General features: G+C 37.6%; 2 protein-coding genes across 3 annotated transcripts; one reads left to right on the top strand and one right to left on the bottom strand.

The window, feature by feature from the left end:
- Nucleotides 1–452: 452 nt before the first annotated feature.
- Nucleotides 453–7,236, bottom strand: LOC125239949 (oocyte zinc finger protein XlCOF26-like). 2 transcript variants are annotated; one of them, XM_048147733.1, is made up of 5 exons: nucleotides 6,959–7,236; nucleotides 6,550–6,667; nucleotides 5,842–6,335; nucleotides 1,438–1,660; nucleotides 453–712 (listed from the first exon to the last, which is right to left on the bottom strand). In XM_048147733.1, exons 4-5 carry the CDS (start codon nucleotides 1,567–1,569, stop codon nucleotides 479–481), a joined length of 366 nt encoding a protein of 121 aa, XP_048003690.1. In that variant the 5' UTR covers nucleotides 1,570–1,660; nucleotides 5,842–6,335; nucleotides 6,550–6,667; nucleotides 6,959–7,236; the 3' UTR covers nucleotides 453–478. Both variants share the same exon structure in this region; 1 of them encodes a protein (XP_048003690.1).
- Nucleotides 7,237–9,483: 2,247 nt separating this feature from the next.
- On the top strand, nucleotides 9,484–22,187 carry LOC125240128 (gastrula zinc finger protein xFG20-1-like). Its single transcript, XM_048147975.1, has 9 exons — nucleotides 9,484–9,588; nucleotides 10,600–10,716; nucleotides 11,900–12,015; nucleotides 13,831–13,940; nucleotides 15,001–15,128; nucleotides 16,211–16,346; nucleotides 18,987–19,120; nucleotides 20,812–20,944; nucleotides 21,877–22,187. Exons 1-9 carry the CDS (start codon nucleotides 9,586–9,588, stop codon nucleotides 22,185–22,187), a joined length of 1,188 nt encoding a protein of 395 aa, XP_048003932.1. The 5' UTR covers nucleotides 9,484–9,585.
- The last annotated feature ends 54 nt before the right edge of the window (nucleotides 22,188–22,241 follow it).

Here is a 22,241-nt window from a genome sequence, read left to right as displayed (position 1 = left end):
TTCTTGTCACAGTAATGGCATGGATACTCTGTGAGCTCTCCATGCTCAGACTGCATGTGTTGGAGCCATTTGAGGTGTCTTGAACCTCTATAGCTGCTCTATAGATTCCAATTTGGCCAAGAATAACCTCAAATATTGTATTTGAATCAACTAAAACGCATACCATTATGACTAAAAACCAAAAATTCTACTACCATGTTACTGATGTTACCCTATAATTATGTACCAGGGTCTTATCTTATCTTAAATCTTATCTTAAATCTGCGGGGGCCCTTACACACACACTTCGACCCATCGGGATCTTTTGTGCAATTACCCCCTATGTACCAGGGTCACATAGACTCAAGAAACTTATCAGCATAAGGGCGTTTTTGTCACTTCTATACTATATGGATCCATAACATAAAATGTCCTCAAATATTTGAAATGCATTTGAGTCTCCCAACAGCACACCATTTATGACTTAAAAATAAAGAAACTACCAGCCAATTTGTCCCGCGAGTACCAGGGTTGCATACTTACCAGCATACGCGAACTTCTTGTCACAGTAATGGCATGGATACTCTGTGACCTCTCCGTGTTCAGACTGCATGTGCCGAAGCCGTTTGAGGTAGGTCTTGAACCGCTCGCCGCACTGCGCACACTTGAACGGGTCCGGTTTGGTGTGGGTACGCCACATGTGAGCGTTTCGGGTGTTCACATTGGTGAAAACCTGGAAATATTGAGTTAGTTACAAATCAAAGAGGATCGAGTATTATAGAGAGTTACTGTCAAAGTAAAATGTGTAATCACAGTGCATAGACAGCCATCTCTCGACACATGCTTAAAACTTTTGAACCTCAGTTTTGACAATTTGGCCCATATTGTTAGCTTGATAATTGTGTTAAAATGTCAAATATTAATATTAGCGCCGTCTAGCCGAGCGTGCCCAAAGGTGTAACGCCATCTAGGCCACCGTACCCTTTTCTCTATGGCTTTGAGGTACGTTTTTTTTTAGACTTTATCCGTCTATACGGAGTTACATATGTCTTTATTACAAATACATTTTGGTATTTAGGAAATAGATAATTATATCATTTGATATTTGCCAGTCGCTTTTCGGTGAAGGAAAACATCGTGAGGAAACCGGACTAATCCCAATAAGCCCTACTTATCCTTCGGGTTGGAAGGACAAATGGCAGTCGCTTTCGTAAAACTAGTGCCTACGCCAAATCTTGTGATCCCTTCAACTATTTCGACATAAAAAATCGCGTTAAATCGTCGCTCCGTTTTACCGTGAAAGACGGACAAACAGACACACACTTTCCCATTTATAATATTAGTACGGATATGGATTTTCCACGGCCACGTTCAGGCTGCACTGGTGCTATCAACACCCCTATTACAGGGTCGATATGTAATTTTTATAAGGTCTTTATACAAAAAATTGGTTCAAACCTTGTCGCAATACTTGCAAGTCGGCGAGTCATCAGCATTATGAATCTGGTACACATGGGAGCGAAGCCTCTCCTGGCTTGCGAAGACCATGCCGCACTCCCCACAAACATGGTCCGGGTAGTGAGCGTTCATGTGGTTCCGGAGAGCCTTGTGGTCTCAAACTGTGTGTTGCAGATGGTGCATTTGGTCTGCCCGGGCTCGAGGGTAAATGGGGACGATTTGGCTGGAAAGAAAAAAATGTCATAGAAGTGCAACCAAGTGACAGTAAAGCCAAGCAAGAACATGTCAATGAAATATTTACAACTAGCTTTTTCCCGCGGCTTCGCTCGCGTTAGAAAGAGACAAAAAGTAGCCTATGTCACTCTCCATTCCTTCAACTATATAATATATAACTTATTTATTGTTATTTGGATAACTTTTTTATTGTTATTCTACAAATCTACACTATTGTTTAAGTTTGTTATATCAAAATGAAATTAAGTTAAATATTTAAAATTGCAAACGTGACTTAATTGCGTGTTATTATGTTTTTAAACTGATCTCCAACATTTACAATTTTAAATATGTTACAAACACAGACCAACCCCTAAAATCCATCAAGTGTAAGTTTAATTAAATCAATGAAGTTAAATGTTACAAACACAAATAAGTCATATTTATAATTTATTCAGAGCCGGCATAGGTCAACTTACACTGGCCACTTACGCGACAGTAGAGGGACAGACGTTATGCTCCACGGCAGCGCCACCTTAGCTTTGATGAACATAAACATATGGAAAAATATCTATATAAAGTCTATAAAATTCTAGACTAGTTAAAAAAATATCTATGTTTCTAGTTTCGTCGTGAGCTCTTATACATTGTGGCGCTGCTGTAGAGCATACTCCACAGCAGCGCCACCATAAAATATCAATTACTGCATATGGTACAGGCACGTATATGGCTTCAAATAATTCTATAACAATTCTATATTGACCTTGCTTACGAAATCCCTACTTTTATTTTGCATCCGTGCGATCCCCACTAGAAAAATCTCTGTACTTGTACCCGGTAACGGAGAACGAGGTCTTTAAAATTATACGTGGACTTAAGAAAACACATAGTACTGGGATAGATGAAATCCCATCGACTTTACTAAAATTGTGTGCCACTCAACTATCATTCCCGTTGTGTATATTAATTAATCAATCGTTTAATGAAGGGTGCTTTCCACAACAGCTAAAGATGTCACTAATTAAACCCATACACAAAAAAGACAGTGTTCTTGACGTCAACAACTATCGGCCAATAGCACTACTGCCCACTCTATCCAAGATTTTTGAGAAGTCAATGTGTACTAGAGTCTATAAATTCTTAGAGAAAAACGTTGCATTACATGACGACCAATATGGATTTAGGAAAAACAGATCTACTACCCTTGCAGTAAGCAAGTACACGCAAGAAATCATGGACATTATCAACAAAAAATGCGTTGCAGTAGGACTTCTGCTAGACCTCACCAAGGCATATGATAAAGTTTCACACAAAATTTTGCTTCAAAAACTATACGGATCAGGTATTAGGGGAATCGCTTATGACTGGTTCAAGTCATACCTAGACCACCGATCGCAGCTTGTACAGATTGAGTATCTCGACCCTTCGTCTGCCTGTTTGCAGACTGTCCGCAGTGATGTTAAGGAAGTAAGCGGATCTATCCCCCAAGGAAGCGTGCTTGGCTGCCTGCTTTTCTTAATATACGTAAACGACCTTCCAAAAGAAATCGACGTTAAATGTACCCTATTTGCAGACGATGTTTCCCTCCTCTTTGAATTCAATAGCAATGACGATTTTAACGCGACATTAGCACAAACCTTAAATAAAATAAACCATTGGATGAATGACCACAATCTTAGCATAAATTCTGATAAAACAAAATTAATTCAGTTTTATCCTTACCAAAGAACCCCTTTACAACTAAATCTAACGCTAAACAACAAACCAATTGAAGAAGTAAATAATTTTAAACTTTTAGGTGTGATAATCGACAGCAATTTGAATTGGAAAGCCCATATTTTAGATATTAAATCCAAATTATCCCGATTCCAGTACGCATTATTCACACTTCGTAAATACTCGAATTTTGCTGCAGCACTTTCTGCGTACTATGCTTATGCACATTCTTGGCTGCGATACGGTATCGCAATGTGGGGTAATAGTACTGACGCACACGACTTGTTCGTAATGCAGAAAAGGTGTATACGCATATTAGTTAATAAATATAATAATGAAAGTTGCGAGCCTTACTTTTCAAATCATGGTATACTTCCGTTACCATGCCTTTACATTTTTGAACTGGCTATGTTTGTAAAGAAAAATTTGCATCTATTTCAAAAGCAGCAAAATGAACGCTTAAGAAATAAACTGCAACTGCAACTACCTGCACCGAAATTGGAACTATTCCGAAATAGCCCTCAATATGCTGCTGTAAAAATCTATAATCAACTTCCAAATTACATTAGGTCAGAGGAGAACGACAAAAGCTACGCAAATAAGTTGAAGACATTTCTTATCAATAAAAACTATTATACTGTTAAGGATTTTATGAATGATAATGACATGACATGAGCACTGATTAATTATACCTATTACTATTTTAATACTATGAAATTGATTATCACATTCGGTACTATTTGTAATAATTAAAGTATGTTGCTAATAATAATGATGTTAGTATTTTAATAATTATGTTCATATTTAAAATTTTATTCATTGTAATTCTTAATTAATTTTAATGATATACATGCACATATGTATTAGCACATAAGTTAATTTTAAGATTTAAATTGCCATACCCATCTTGGGTCCATGAGGTACTGACTATTTCGCATGTAAAAACATATTGTAATTACCATGGTGCAATAAAGAAAGAATAAAGAATAAAAGAATAAAGAATTTAGGAAAATACGATGCCACAAACCTTTTGTAAGAAATAATTATCGCAACGCCTTATTGAAAATCTCGGCAAAATTGTTAGTGTGTTTGCCTTGATTTTTTATTACGGCGCTGCGATAATTATTTGTTATAAAATATTTGTGGCATCGTATTTTCCTACATGCAAAATAAAAGTAGGGATTTTGTAAGCTAGGCCAATATAGAATTGTTATAGAATTATTTGAAGCCATATACGTGCCTGTACCATATGCAGTAATTGATATTTTATGGTGGCGCTGCTGTGGAGTATGCTCTACAGCAGCGCCACAATGTATAAGAGCTCACGACGAAACTAGAAACATAGATATTTTTTTAACTAGTCTAGAATTTTATAGACTTTATATAGATATTTTCCCATATGTTTATGTTCATCAAAGCTAAGGTGGCGCTGCCGTGGAGCATGACGTGAGGGACAGTCATACTTCTGTCCCTTTTCATCTGGCGCAACTGCCTGCCGTCCTTGAAACGACCAATCGCAGCGCGCTAAACACATTCCCCTCCCGCTCCTCGCGCCCCAAGCACTGGTGATTTGTAGCACGCACAAAATTTACAAGATTGGCACTCTATAGGAGGTTCTCTGTGGTTACAAATCAGAAGTTTTTACAGAATAGAATTTGTTACCATGGCAAGAGTGGCACAAAAAAGTCAATTCACCAAAAACTCATATCGAAATGCACAAAGGTCAATCACTGGCCTTAAAAAAAAATGGTGAAAGTCAACATTCGCATTTGCAACATTTTCAAGCAGAGGCTAATGGTTGTACATATTACAATACCTCTCAAAAATATGGAAAGGTTGTTAGAATTTCAAAAAAACATATATTAACAAAGCAAACTATAATTTTAGAAAAGAATTCAATTTGCATACCAAAATATTAAATTGTAAAGGTATTTTGGAAAATTTGATGGAACAGTAATTACAGTCACAGATGTCATAATTATATACCATAGAAGATCAAGCAAATGTATCTACTTAACGTGTCAAATGAACTCAGTAAAATCCTCTGAGTTGTCCACCTTTAATCGCAGCTTGCAGATTTTGGGCGTCAATTTTTGTAAATTGAAGTCAACAAAAACATTAAAAATGCCTTGTTACGTGATATGTAATTGCAACAACACAAAAATTATGAACACTCAAGGGCCTGAGACATGTTTAAAATCACAGGCAAGTAACAACTTCAGTACAGAATCTGACACGCTCGGTTGCCATACAAATAGATGAACTTGTTTCTTCTATCTAAATCTAATTCTGTGAGTATAGTACAAAATAGTCGCAGTTGCAAGCTAATAGTAACAACACAAAAACAAGAGTGAACAGGCATCTTCTGGGCGAGCTCACTCCATCGTAGGCCACGTCTTTGCCTTTCACGTCTTTGCCTTTGGCTAGTCTGTGGTCAAGAGTAAGCCCATTTATAATAATAAAAAAAAACCTCACCATTTTTTCCTTTCTTTGGCTTCTTACTTTTTTTCTCTTCATCAGGTGCATTCACCAAATTCCCTTCAATTGTAATAATTTTTTTAGGTTTCTCCGCTTCATTTTGGACAATATCTACATCATTAGCTTTCTCAGTATCAATAGCTGAAATATCTTCAGTTTCTTTCTTTTTCCTAGCCTTACTCAGCTTTGCTTTTTAATCTCAACATTATTCTGTTTCGCTTTTTTATTTTTATTATTTGGTAAGTTCTCTTTAACAACATTTTTCCTTTTAGTTTTTTTAACTTTCTTATCTGCCTCTGTCTTAGGGATTATGGCATCATTTTCTAAATCAATCATGTATGTGTCTTGTTCATTAGTTGGTTTAATTTCTTCTATTTTATCTAAAGTGTAAGATATTTGTCCGGTTTCCGGGTTGAGAACAGAATTGATGTTGTAGTCATTTTCAAATGTATGCTCCAAATATTTGACATATTCGGGTTCCTGTGCAATATCTAAAAGAATATTTATAATTAACATAATTATCAACATACTAAATAATACCAATATTATTGTGTAAATATATGTTCTTCTCTAGAAAAAGGGATGTATCTTTTTATTGCAGTGCATCACAGAGTAGCATAGATAATTCCACAAATATTGGGATAATATTTGCTTGCCCAACATACAACACTAAGGGATTTTGTGATTACTGAAAAAAAGAGATACCTTGTAAAACCACCAGTTTGTTCACAGCTTGTACTATTTCAGTTTTAAATGAATATGCTTGTCGGAGCTTAATGCTACAATCAGTGCACAACGCATTGAGACCTGAGTCCTGCCCAATCTGTAAAAAAAAAACATACCAGAAACAACTTTACTAAAGGTCATTGTTCCTTTCATAAAAAAATATCTGTATAACTTATGGTATTATAACTGGCAGAATGAAGCTACAACTTACAATTTTACAAAAAAATAGCAATATTTTTTTTCGCTTGTTAACACTATTAACAGTAGAAACATTTTGGAATATGCCCAATAAGGATATTCGTTTCTTATTGTAAACACCTGACACACCTATAACCTTATAGTTGTAATAACAAAGGATGTATAATATGTAATGAAATGTTTATTTTACCTCAATGCTGAAACAGTTTTTGATGACTTCAACGTACAACTCCTCTTTGTTTTCGCAGATGCTATAAGTGGAGAAGATGTTCAAGTTGCCGCCGGTTTTTGAGCAAACAAAACAACTTTCTTCTACTTCAGTAGTCATTATTGCTATGAAAATATATTACAAACACCTCCTTATAAGCCTCTTACTTAATGTACAAATAAAACAATATTTTACATTATTCTACATTGTACACCGCTTCACTCCTTTTTTTATTTATTGTATCGCGTTCCTTATCGGGAAGCGAGATGCGCTGAAAGAAATGTCAATGTCACGGCTGTCAACAGTAAACGTTTTTTTTTTCATAGACTATTTCAAAACTCTATAAAGCGTGGTACTCGCAAGAGGAACTTTTTCATTGGACGGAAACAACAAGAATGCAAAATATTTCTTGTTTCACTTATTTCATATAAATACCACCACAAGGAGTTCAAGCTCAGATATGGTGATTTTTTCGTGAGTTCAAGATTTGTGAACATACAATTGTAATAAATTTTAAGGATAAGCAAATCTTGTTACTAAGAAAGGCAGGAAATTCAAAATGTCTATGAGACAATAAGCTTTCGAGAATACATTTTTCAAATTTGACGCCTTTTTTAGTAACAAGATAAGCTTGACTGTCTATAATTTTGTTATTGTACAATCAGCCTTAATTCTTAAAAAGCTAGCATCCAGCTTGGAATATTTTCATTAAAAAAAAAAACAAAACCGACCGTCTTTTGTCAAAACAAATTCAAATCAACTTTAGTCATGGCCTTTTTTGTTTGCTGATAAATTCTTATAAAACATGGAGGAGCCCGACTTTGTAGGTTGCGTTAGTTGCATGAGCACTACGGATTTATACGACCTATTTGCTGCTTATTCCGATAATGTGGAAACTTATGCAAAAATGTTTGAAACCTGCTTCGACTTGAAGGTAACAATTTATTTTTAAATCTTTTTATTTCAAGTTTATTTTGATCTCAAGTCATACAACATGTATACAAGATGGTCTTATAAATATCACATTTCACAATCAATACTACAGATATTCCACACTAGGACCTTTTTTTAAAGTTATCATTTAACAATTTGTTTTTAGGTGTTGAATATCTCTAAATACATTTGTGCTGTATGTTCTCAAAAGTTGGAAGAAGCAGTAGTTTTTAAAGAACAGACTTTAAAAAATATTTCCATGCTGCAGACTATAAAAGGTAAAAACAAAAAAAAATATTTTTTTACATTGCTTTTATTACCTTCCCTACAGTAGCTATAGTATCACTAGTATCAGCCACTAGCGTCGTAGCATGATCGATGAATAAAATTGATGGTTGGAGTAAAAACTTTGAATAGCCTATCTACTTACCATATTTTTTAAACATTACTAATAATAATTTTGGGTAATATGGTTATTAAAATAAAACCAAGGTGAAAATATTAGTAAGGTATTAAGTTTTTGGTACAATAATAAGTTGAAAAGTAGTTATCTCCAACAGATTCCTAGTCTCTTAATCCTCTTCAGAGCAAAAATTGCTGACCATCATTTTTTTTGTATTGTTTATGCAAAATTTTCAGAACATTAAGGGCCAGTTGCATCAACCACATTTGACAGACACATCATCGTCACGCAGCAGACTTCTATGGAACTTCTCATACAGTAAAATTTAACAAACATTTTAACGGTGCCAGATGGTTTGGTGCAACCGATCCTTAGTATTTTACTTATCGTTATACTAGTATAATCATTATTTTTAGAACATAAACACTGGTACTCAACCTACTACCGACCAGAATTTTATAGATAACCTGTAACACAGAATTATATTTAATAGAAGAAATAAGTTTTGTAAAGGACCCTAGTGTGGCACATTTTGTACTGGCATTGTTACTTATTTGTAATACATAGGAAGTATATTTCTGATGTGTTCAAAATGTCTGTGTTGTTGCGATCAAGTGTATAATGAGACAATATAATGAGACATTTTGACTGAATTTCTTTGACACGCTAAGTAGATGCTTCCCTGATCTAGGTTATGGTTTATATGAAACCTGTGACCCACACTACAGAATTTTAGGACATTGCCTCATGCTAGGACTAGTTTCTATAGAAAGAGCGTTCCATGGGCTGTCTGTACAAACGCAATTTAATTTCGTATGTTGCGATTTTTTTTTCAGCATTTAAAACAGGCAATCATTTTTCTATGCAAATTTCTGCACATAGAAAAATAGAAAAAGTCTTTGTCTTACAAAAATATCCATTATCAAGAAATCTATTACACCCACACACAGTTTACAGTTTCGTTTTCTTTCAACCCCTTATTTGCCAAGAGTGGCACTGAAGCTTTAGCTTTCCTTTTATGGGATACAGGCGTGATTGTATGTATGTAAGAAATCTATTATCAAGAGATCTATCAGCAAATGTGCGGTTGTACTGGAACAATGGTAGACTATTTCATGGAATGCTCCAGAATACTATTACCTGATTATATTATTTTCAGATGAGGAATACCTAGATGAGTCCATACTAGAAGAAGCAGATGCATCCGAGGAAGTGGAGGCTCAGGAAGCAGATTCGGGGAAAAAGTTGGAGCCCGGTGAAGAGAATGAAATAGATGGTAATATATTGATTTAAACTAACACGATCTTCACTCATATTATTAAATTAAAACGGGACTTAATCGCGTAAAAACTTACGTTACGTGGGATTAAGTCCCGTTTTAATTTAATTTAATAATAGATTAAAAAAAATATATATTATATATAGGACATTGTTACACAGATTGACTAAGTCCCACGGTAAGCTCAAGAAGGCTTGTGTTGTGGGTACTCAGACAACGATATATATAATATATAAATACTTATATACATAGAAAACATCCATGACTCAGGAACAAATATCTGTGCTCATCACACAAATAAATGCCCTTACCGGGATTCGAACCCGGGACCGCGGCGCAGCAGGCAGGGTCACTACCGACTGCGCCAGACCGGTCGTCATGATAATGTATCATATGTTTATGTATCAGTTGAGTTGTTGACACTACTACAATAATATATTTTTCTCCTCACTAGCTGGGAAACACGTGTTTTGTCCTTTAATACCAGCGGGTAAAAACGCATTTTATCCGCTAGTGGGTAAAGTAATTTGACCTTGAAAAAAGTCAAATTAACTGCTTTAAAATTGATAAAAGTAGGTGAATCTAGTAATAAAGCTACTGGAAGCAGTGATAAACGCATTTTTTGCGTTGTAGTTTCCTCGCCATAGTGAGGGGAAAAGTTTTGTGTTACACTCGGGTGCAAATGTATTTTACTTCTCGTGTGTTAAAATACAACTTTGCTCCCTTGTATAACAAATAACTATGTAATATTTGACATAAGTATTAATACCCCCCCGTTCAATACCTGCCCCGTGCCATGCCGTGCCCTTTCTTGCCGTGGGTGTCGTAGAAGTCGACTGTGGGATATGGGTTGTCGGTGGGCTTTTAATATGATAATTAAATAGATATAGCGACTAAAACGATATTCATCATGATGATTTCGCCACGAATTATTATGCAATCTATCTAATGAGCAAATATTTTTACCACATTTATTTATCTCATTTTGTTTCCATTCCGCTCCCCCAGTCCTGTCCCCTCACCCCCTTACCCTCCACAGGAGAGCTAGACGAGCAATACGCCATCCAGGCCCTGGATGAAACGACGTGCATCTACTGCGATCTGACGCTGTCTGATGCTGCAGAGGTAACTTTCATTCCCTCTTGTTCTTTCATACTCATCCTCACTACTCACTTTTCCTACTCAGAATCACGAGCCAATTCTATCAAGGACAAAAAAATGGTCCCAATTTTTTTATTATTTTGCATACTTTCCATTTTGTAACCGCCGTACAAAGTGTTTGAAAAATTGTAACGAAATGGAAAAATTAAATTTGGAACGCTTTTTTCCGCCTAGAAGGATCAAAAGGGCTCGTGATTCTTAGTAGGAAAAACATTAAATTTACCTATTTTAGAAAAAAAAAGTTTTTGAATCTTATTTCGCGAAAATGCCCGGCGGTTGAGCCATTTAGGGTAGTAACTAAATTTGGCATCCATGGCGTACCTAATTATTGAACATTGAACGACCAATTAAGCTACTTAAGCTAGAACCATAAATGTGCTTGCTTACCTTTCTTGGTTGGTTTTTCAAATCAAGGGCATCTTCTGGGCGAGCTCACTCCATCGTAGGCCACGTCTTTGCCTTTGGCTGGTCTGTGGTCAAGAGTAAGCCCATTCATAATAAAAAAAGTGTCCTATAAAAACTACTGCCATAAAATAGTACATTACGATACAAGTGCGTAAAAAAGGAAGAAATTCGTAACTCGTGTCGATTTTTTAATTTATCGCCACTCGTTTCGAATTTCCTTTTTTACGCACTTTTGTATCGTACGACGCTTTTCAGTACAGATGGCCCTCCGAGGTTTCGACCTCGCACTAGTGCGTAAAAAAACACCATCTGTACTGAAAATATATTTTTCCCCTCACTAGCTCGGAAACACGTGTTTTGTCCTTTAATACCAGCGGGTAAAAACGTATTTTATCCACTAGTGGGTAAAGTAATTTGACCTTGAATAAAGTTAAATTAACTGTTTTAAAATTCATAAAAGTAGGTGAATCTAGTAATAATGATAATTTACCACCTGTGGAACTACTGGAACAGTGATAAACGCATTTTTTATCGTTGTAGTTTCCTCGCTATAGTGAGGGGAAAAGTTTTGTGTTACACTCGGGTGCAAATGTATTTTACTTCTCGTGTGTTAAAAAACTCGCAAGTTCAGGATTCTATTCTCGAACTATAGAATCCTTTCACTTGCTCGTTTTTCAATTCCACACTCGGCGTTAAAATACAACTTTGCCCCCTTGTATAACAAATAACTATTTCTGATCAGGTAGAAGAGCACGTTCGCTCCGTCCACGGCCTAGAGCCGCGAACGGGGCTCCGACTGCAAGAGTGCAATATGTGCGGCGCCACGCTCACACACGACGTGCTGGATCACATCAATAGGTATTCTAACTATAACAAGATCATACCATCCCATACATTAAAATGCGACCGCCTAAGCGCGCTAACGCGCATACGAATAATTTTTTCCAAAGTTGTCCACCCCACTTTTTTTGTAACATGGGTATTTTTTACGCGATTCATACTCAGAATCGAGAGCTCTTTCGATCCTGATAGAAGAAAAAAATGTCCCAAGATTTCCATAAATTTTTTCGAACCTTCTATTCCGTTACCGCCATATATAATGTAATTAAAAAGTGGTAACGGAATGGTGAAAACAAAATTAGGACACTTTTTTTCTCCTATTAGGAATGAAAGAGCTCGCGATTCTGAGTGGAAAAGACATAAAAAATTCCAAATCTAAAAAAAAAGTGGGGTGGACAACTTTGAAAAAAAAAAAACCGGCCAAGTGCGAGTCGGGCTCGCGCACAAAGGGTTCCGTAGCAGCAAATATAATAAACTTATTATGTCAATTTATACACCTGCCAAAATTACTGTTAAATCAACCTATCTCAAAAACTATAAGAGATACTTTGATCAAACCAAAAATCGTTGAAAGAGTTAATTAGCATGCATCACCTCTATTTTTTTTAGAATTTTATACCCCGTAGTTATAAAAATAGAGGGGGGGGGACATACTTTTTACGACTTTGAGAGCTGATATCTCAAAAACCGTTCACTTTAAGAAAAATGTTTTTAGAAAACTTTATATCATTTTAAAAGACCTTTCCATTGATACCCCACACGGGTATGTACATCGAAAAAAAAATTTTCATCCCTCAGTTACATGTATGGGGGGCCCCACCCCCAATTCTTTTTTTTACTATTTAGTGTCATAATTTTGTAGCGGTTCATACAACACATATTCCCATCAAATTTCATCACTGTAGTACTTATAGTTTCCGAGTAAATCGGCTGTGACAGACGGACAGACGGACAGACGGACAGACGGACAGACGGACATGACGAAACTATAAGGGTTCCGTTTTTGCCATTTTGGCTACGGAACCCTAAAAATGACCCATTATACACTACACCATACATGATGGCGCCGGCACTGCAAAAACAAAAAAAAAGTCCTAATTTTTTCCAATTTCCCAATCACGAAGGAATCACAAATTTTTTTGCTTGATAACATAGTTTTACATTCCTCCAATGAGCCCAAATAATGTTCCTAAAATATGCTAAAATGCAGCTACTTATTTATTTATGTTAATGGAGAACTACCCTAATTCATAAACGTTAACTGAAGTTATCAAGCCGATAAAGTTTGTCGCTTTCCGACGTACTGGCGTGATAAAACGGGACGAACAAACTCATCGGCTTGATAACTTTAGTGATTTATGGGAGATGCTGGCGGAGAAGCGGACGGAGTGGCGAAAGTGCGTTAAAGATGGTTGCAAGTTCGTCACTAATAAATGCCTTTACCGGGATTCGAACCCGGGACCGCGGCTTAGCAGGCAGGGTCGCTACCAACTACGCCAGACCGGTCGTCAAAAGATCTAAAGATCGTCTAAAGAAGAAGAGGGTCTAAATGGGTGAATCAACTTTTTCTTGCCTGTTATTACCATGGTTACGGTCCCCTGGGTCACGCTGGTTTTATGCAAAATTATGCTACTGAAATTATGCAAGCATGCATGTAGTCCATGTTTGTAGGTGGCAAATTAAAGAAAGGGTTTGTAAACACCAGAAAAATGCATGTTTGCATAGTTTAAGTAGCATAATTTTGCATAAAGGCAGCGTGACTCAGGGGACCGTAACCATGGCAATAACAGGCAAGAAAAAGTTGATTCACCCAAATATTGTATTCGTCAACAGATGCCACGGCGGCAGTACGGGGGATAACCGCCGCTACCCGTGCCACTTCTGTGACAACGTGTACACCAGCAGGAAAGCCTGCTACACACACCTCCGTATGAAACACGGCTGTGAGTACCCTAGCCAATACTTCAATCAGCTGAAAAAAACCGGCCAAGAGCGTGTCGGGCCACGTTCAGTGTAGGGTTCCGTAGTTTCCCGTATTTTTTTCAAAAACTGTTCAACCTATCAAGTTCAAAATAATTTTCCTAGAAAGTCTGTATAAAGTTCTACTTAATAACCTAACCACAAAATTAAAATTTTGAAAAAACCCCCGACCGCGACATAGTGGACCGATTTTCATGAAACATGGCTAAGAACACTCCCGACTAACTCAGCTTTCAGACAAAAAAAACTAAATCTAAATCGGTTCATCCGTTCGGGAGCTACGATGCCACAGACAGACACACACACAGACAGACAAACAGACAGACAGACAGACAGACAGACACGTCAAACTTATAACACCCCTTCGTTTTTGCGTCGTGGGTTAATAAAATAAATAAATAAATAAATAAATATTGGGGACACCTGACACAGACCAACTTAGCCCCAAACTAAGCAAAGCTTGTACTATGGGATGGGTGCTAAGCGACGACATATATACTTAAATAGATAAATACATACTTATATACATAGAAAACATCCATGACTCAGGAACAAATATCTGTGCTCATCACACAAATAAATGCCCTTACCGGGATTCGAACCCAGGACCGCGGCTTAGCAGGCAGGGCCACTACCGACTGAGCCAGACCGGTCGTCATTTTACATATGTGATTTTTTTCATATTTATACTTATGGTTCAAAAGTTAGAGGGCACTTTTTTTTATTTGGGAGCGATTATTTCCGAAAATGACAATTATCAAAAAATGATTTTAGAAAACCCCTATTCATTATTAAATACCTATCCAACACTGTCTTTGACATAAGTCATTTGAACTTATTACGATAGAAGTTAAAATAACTTTAATAGAGATTTTAGTATATCGCAGTTCCATTTGCAATATTGATACTTCGGTCTTAAAACATTAAGTTGATTATGGTATGAACGATTTTTTTTCTAACAAGGTAACTTATCAAATTTTTTTTGCAATTTTAAGTACCTTCATTTTTTGTTTGAACTTCCAGTAAAACTCAGCAACGACCAAACGCCAAAGTACACGCCCCGCGAACGCAAGAAATGCCACATTTGCGACCGAGACTTCAGTCAGAAGCAGATTTTGAACAAACATCTCTGGAAGGTGCATGGCTATGAGGTAACTATCACGGTGTTTTCAGTCAAAGGAAATAGTAAATCCGATGTACTTAGGATATGCTTAGGAAAATCAACGATAGAGGGCGTGAAAAACAATTACATACCGTAGTGCAAGTTGTTCGCTAGATGTCACTGTTACCCCCGCAAACTGGCTAACGACATGTTGTCGTGAAATGTATAACTTTTTATTGATGTCCAAATTTTTACTGGTTGGTGACCTATTTTGAAATCTCGCCATAACTATGTGGCGTTCCATGTTTAAAGGATCCACGTGCTTTAAGTGCTATAAGGAACCTATAGGCATGGAAAGTCAAAACAAAAAAGGATGGCTTCATACTTCGTACAAACTACATAGGACATTTTGGGAAACCTAGTGGATCTTGCTCAGCATCATGGACTACCAGGTTACCAATTTTAATCAAAATCGGAGACGTGATCCAAATGTACAAACTTAACGGGAATTGCTCATAAATGGGAAAGTGTGATGTGTATCTGTTTGTTTGTCCGTCTTTCACGACAAAACGGAGCGACGAATTGACGTGATTTTTTAAGTGGAGATAGTTGAAGGGATGGAGAGTGACATAGGCTACTTTTTGTTTCTTTCTAACCCCCCCACTTCCCTAGAATTTGGAGGTGGAAGTTTGTATGGAGCGTATTCTGCAATTTTCGAATTTAGTGTTGTGTGTAGCTCATAGTGTTGTGTTCCTGCCGGTGAGTAAGGCTGCCAGAGCTCAACGAGGGTGCGGTGTGCTGATGACGGGAGGACTTACGGAACTAACTTGTTCCGTCTATTGTCCTTTGAGTCGTCGGCAACCCGAACCCTCCTTGGAACTTGTACACTCCTTTTTGCTGTGTACTTAACACAACACACATTGTACTTAACACAGCAAAAGGGAGTGTACAAGTTTCTAATGGGGTGGCAACGCGCATGTGACACTGTTTGAGTTGCAGGCGTCCATAGGTTACGGTGACCGCTTTACATCAGGCGGATCGTATACTTGTTTGCCACCGACGTTGTATAAAAAAAAAAATTAGTTTAACTTATTACAAAAGCTTTTAGTTTAACTCATTTGATAAATACAGGTGGAGAAACGCAAGGCGTTCCTGTGCCCTCTGTGTCCAAATCGAGTGAGCTACGGCGCTCAGTTCAGCCGGCACTTACTCACGGAGCACAGAGTGAGAGAACACGTGGAAAGGCTGCATCTACACTCCATGGATGGTGAGTTCTACATAATAAATCAAGATTTTAGCGTATAATTCTTACAGCAATACAATACAATACAATACTATACTCTTTATTGCACACCTTGATAAAAAACAAGAAACAACACGAACAAAGGTAAACAGGCGCTCTTATCGCTAAAGAGCGATTTCTTCCAGACAACCTTAAAGTAGCGGAAATTGATGAGTAGGTGTCAGCAAATTCGAAGAAATAAACTTATCGCACAATACAGACTAAAAATTTGACATATATAAACATACATACATAAAGATAAATAACACACTACATACAGCAGTTACAGATTGGCAAAAAAAAGAGTACCTAGAAATGGAACAATTTTTTTTTATCATAGCAACACTTCACTGTTCTCATAGAAAAGTGTTAAAATAATTGCCACATTCAAAGCGGTTTACATAGACGGTCCGATGGCGCCTCTTTTAATATTCTACTCTTTTTTTTCCATGCTGTATATTATACATTTATTACCTGATAACAGATGTGACAAATTTTATTTCCACTGATGTATCTCAGAAATTGAGTGCTTCAAAGAAATGTATAAAACACTGTATTTATACAACCCAATGAAGCGGCAGCTGACTGTACAGAAAATCCATAGTCAGTAAGTTAGTCCTTCTGTGCACTAATCGAGTGAGCTACGGCGCTCAGTTCAGCCGACACCTACTCACGGAGCACAGAGTGAGAGAACATGTGGAAAGGCTGCATCTACACTCCATGGATGGTAAGCAGTATATTATAAGGACAAGAGGCTAGTTTCCTATACTTAAAATAAAATATTTTATGCAATGCACCACATAATCAAAAGAAAAATGTGGACATTCTCTATACATTTCTATAGGGTTACTGGCTTGAAAAAAAAAACCGTGAAAAAAAAAACTGTTTTTTTTCTGGACTGTTTTTTTTCTAAAGGTCGAAATCTCAAAAATTGCAAAACAGTTAATAGTTTTATACGGTTTTTTAGACTTTATGTTAACTATTAAACAAATTTAATGTAATAACTTTAGTATCTGGTTTTATAAAAGTAACATTTACACATTCTGTATTTAGTAGTTGTCGCTATTTACTGTTGGCAACACCACCGCCTCTCCACACAGTCCACGCTCCACGCCGCATCGGGGATTCCCCAATAAACGTTTCCATACTGAATGTTTATTGAATTAAAATGTACATTATTGTTTTTTCGTTACGTTTCAACGTTACGAATCACGAAAAACCGTTACTGTCGTATTATTTGCTCATCTGAAAAAAAAACATATTTAGAAAAAAAACCATGCTGCTTGGTTTTTTTGCTTAATTCTGAAAACAAAAACATTTGTTTTTTTTTTCTATTTGCAACCCTACATTTCTATAACAGGATTCCGCCATCTTTATATGTAAACTAGCTTTTACCCGCGGCTTCGCCCGCGTAATAAAAGTATTCATTAAGATTTTCATTTGGATCCGTAGGGACCGTAGGTTTCTCTGTAGGTATATTTATCTGCGATTATTTCGATTGCACATAATACTTTTGCTTGCAATGATTGTAGAAATATTACACATCGACCACAGCGTAGGTAATTCTATATACGCTGGGGAAACCTTTATAAACATCCCACATAGCCCGTATTTCGACACTATGATCGGTGGGTAAAAAGTACTTTTTTCTATTATCCCTTACAATTTTTTACATTTTGCTTATACTTATCGCAAACGTAATCTTCAAGCAAGCAAACAACTATCGTCTTAGAGCACATTGATTGTAAGAGACCGCCGACCGATTATCCGTATCCCTCTAACGATACCCATATTATCCGTATCCGTATCCGTATCCGTATCCGTATCCGATCCGTATCCGTATCCGTATCCGTATCCGTATCGCTATCGCTATCGCTATCGCTATCGCTAACGCTATAGCTATCGCTATCGCTAACGCTATCGCTATCGCTATCGCTATCGCTATCGCTATCCCTATCCCTATCCCTTATCAAGATGTTTAATGATATAACACTTTAAGTTCTCGCGCTTTGTACACATATTTAAAGTCACATACAGGTCGAACGCGATTAATTAACATTATTTTTACTTTTTTTCCCAACGTTTCGGCCAGGTTGCACTGGCCGTGGTCGCGGAAGACTGACGTCCCAGCAAAATGTCACCGGAGATGTAAACAACACAAAACTACCCGATATTAATTTATATAAATGTTCGGGGTAGCCAAATAAATATAATCTACCCGCTTTTAGTTAATGGTTATTTCCCACCATGTTTATTTTAAAGGTGAAAATAATGTTAATTAATCGCGTTCGACCCGTATGTGACTTTAAATATATGTTTAATGAATAATGATTTCTTATCAAGTGCTAAAATATAAAGTTTCATGGTTTTATCTTTTAAAATTAAGAAATCCCATACAAACTTTCAACCTCTTTTTCAACCCCTTCATCCCTTTTTTCGAAATAAAAAGTAGCCTATGTTCTGTCTCAGGGTATAAAGATTGTCTATTCCAATTTTTATCAAAATCGGTTGCGTGGTTTAAGCGGGAAAGCGTAACAGACAGACAGACAGAGTTACTTTCGCATTTATAATATTAGTATGGATTTACATGTTCTTTCATATTTTAATTCGTTCAACTCTTTCCAGAGTTCATGTTATTCAAAAGCGCCATTCAAGAGGAGACCAAGTATCGTTTCCGGAAGACAACAGCCAGCAAACAGACGATAGAGGGCGTGCGATCGCACTATATGTGCAGCCAATCCGGAGTGTATGTATGTCAGGTAAAAAAATATATTATTCAAACAGACATGATGAAAGAGCGCAGGGCCTAGCGGTAAGAGCGCGCGACTTACGATCCGGAGGTCGCGGGTTCGAACCCCGGCTCGTACCAATGAGCTTTCGGAACTTATGTGCGAAATATCATTTGATATTTGCCAGTCACTTTTCGGTGAAGGAAAACATCGTGAGGAAACCGGACTAATCCCAATAAGGTCTAGTTTACCCTTCGGGTTGAAAGGTCAGATGGAAGTCGCTTTTGTAAAACTAGTGCCTACGCCAAATCTTGGGATTAGTTGTCACAGCGGACCCCAGGCTCCCATGAGCCGTGGAAAATGCCGGGATAACGCAAGGAGGATGATGACAAAGAAGGACCAGCTCTTTGCATAGTGGCTTTTGAGGTAAAAAAATAGTACATTACATCAGAGGCCGGGAAAATGAGGATTTCCGGCCAAGTGGGTATATACGGCCGAGCGAGCGTGCGAGCGAGGTCGGATAGGGATACGAGGCCGGGAATCCGTTTTCATGCCGAGGCATGTATAGTGCTTTTCTCAAACATACAATGAAATAAAAAAAATGCTCTAAAGGACAATATTTTATAAAAAAAAGTTACTTTGCAGGCCTAGGCCTAAAAAATAATATGAAATCCCTTTACAGTCCTCTCGAGTTGTTGCGCCCAAAAAGCGATACTTCCCAGCCCATTTTAAGGAACGTAAAGACAATATTTCATTGCATGTTTGAGAAAAAAATATTTTCTCGATTTCAGCATTGTTCCATAATAAAAGTTGTTCATTATGACCTCAAAAGTCGCTATGCAAAGTATGGCTGGTCCTTTATATTTCACCCTGTATACTTACAAAGACATATGTAACTCCGTATAGACGGATAAAGTCTAAGAAAAAAAACCGGCCAAGAGCGTGTCGGGCCACGCTCAGTGTAGGGTTCCGTAGTTTTCCGTATTTTTCTCAAAAACTACTGAACCTATCAAGTTCAAAACAAATTTCCTAGAAAGTCTTTATAAAGTTCTACTTTTGTCATTTTTTTCATATTTTTTAAACATATGGTTCAAAAGCTAGAGGGGGGGGGAGGCAATTTTTTTCCTTTAGGAGCGATTATTTCCGAGAATTAATATTATCAAAAAACGATCTGAGTAAACCCTTATTCATTTTTAAATACCTATCTAACAATATATCACACGTTGGGGTTGGAATGAAAAAAAAAATCAGCACCCACTTTACATGTAGCGGGAGTACCCTAATAATTTTTTTTTTCCATTTTTTATTTTTGCACTTTGTTGGCGTGATTGATATACATATTGGTACCAAATTTCAGCTTTCTAGTGCTAACGGTTACTGAGATTATCCGCGGACGGACGGACGGACAGACAGACATGGCGAAACTATAAGGGTTCCTAGTTGACTACGGAACCCTAAAAACGTACCTCAAAACCATAATGAAAAAGGTACGGTGGCCTTGATGGCGTTACACCTTTGGGGGACGCTCGGCTAGATGGCGCTAATATTCATATTTGACATTTTAACACATATCTACAGCATATCGAGCTAAGAATGGGCCAAATTGTCAAATCTGACGTTCATAAGTTTCAAGCTTGTGAGATGACAGTCTATGCACTGTGATTACACATTTTACGTTGACAGTAACTCTCGAGTATTAAACTCGATCCTCTTTGATACAGGGTAAAGGCAAGCGTCCAGCGCCGGAGCGGCAAATCTACAAGACGGGCAAAGCGTGCCCCGCGCACATGATCGTCACCGAAACCACCGAGGGCGTTCTCGTCACCTTCCACAAGACGCACGTGGGCCACGGCCGTGAGTTACATACATACATACACTGTAGTGTACATACATACATACAGACAGACAAGCGCGCCCCGCGCACATGATCGTCACCGAAACCACCGAGGGCGTTCTCGTCACCTTCCACAAGACGCACGTGGGCCACGGCCGTGAGTTACATACATACATACGAGTACCTACTGTTAACCAGTTAACATCAACTTGTCCAGCGCACATGATCGTCACCGAAATCAGCGACAATTTTCAAAAAGTCATGTTTCTTTTTTCTATTTTTGGGTTCCGTAGTCAATTAGGAACTCTTATAGTTTTGCCTTGTCTGTCTGTCCGTCCGTTCGTCCGCGGATAATCTCAGTGATAGTTAGCACCAGAAAGCTGAAATTTGGTACCAAACCACAACCCCTAAACGTAAAGTGGGGAGTGATTTTTTCATTTCAACTCTAACGTGTGATATATTGTTGGATAGGTATTAAAAAATGAATACGGGTTTCCGAAAATCATTTTTCATATTGTTAATATTTTCGGAACTAATCGCTCCAAAAGTTAAAAAAATGTGTCCCCCCCCCCTCTCCCCCTCTAACTATAAGTTTAAAAAGATATAAAAATCATAAAAGTATAACTTTATAAAGACTTTCTAGGAAAATTATTTTGAACTTGATAGGTTGAACAGTTTTTGAAATAAAATATGGGAAACTACAGAAGCTCTTGGCCGGTTTTTTTTCAGGACAATAACTTTAGCCTAACTAACCTACAGATAGTAGATGCGGCAAAAGCAAAGCTCTATGAGGTAATTTCTCTAAAGATACGAGTATATTTCGCACTTATGGTAGCGACAATTTGATTTCAAAACGTTACAGTCAGCAAAGCTATTATTATCTTAGCCCACTTACATAAAATTCTGCAGGGATAATTTTACCAACTGAACAAAAATAACTTATAATTTCCAGCTTGCCCCTACTACCAACCGCGCGAAACCAAGAAACCCAAACCAGAGACAATCTCCACTCTCCCACCGGAACCGGATCCAGAGCCGGAACCGGAAGAGAGCGCCGGATTCGACGCGGCTTGGATTTGCGACTCCTGCGGCATGGCGTTCATGGACGCCAGCGAGTTCAGAGAACACGTGGCTACGCACGGGCTAGTGCTGTTCCCGTGCCAGTACTGCGAGAGTGTGAGTCTCTACTACTTATGTGGCCTTCGTACCAAAGACGTATGGAAAGATGTCAAAATAGAAGATTTCTCGTATTTTGTCATCTAAATGGTTGCTCTGTGTGCTTTCCTCCCGTGGGTATCGTAAAAGCCGGAACCGGAA

This window comes from Leguminivora glycinivorella, chromosome 26 (genome assembly GCF_023078275.1).
Source record: "Leguminivora glycinivorella isolate SPB_JAAS2020 chromosome 26, LegGlyc_1.1, whole genome shotgun sequence".
Taxonomy (NCBI): domain Eukaryota; kingdom Metazoa; phylum Arthropoda; class Insecta; order Lepidoptera; family Tortricidae; genus Leguminivora; species Leguminivora glycinivorella.
This window is presented reverse-complemented; position numbering and strand designations above follow the sequence as displayed.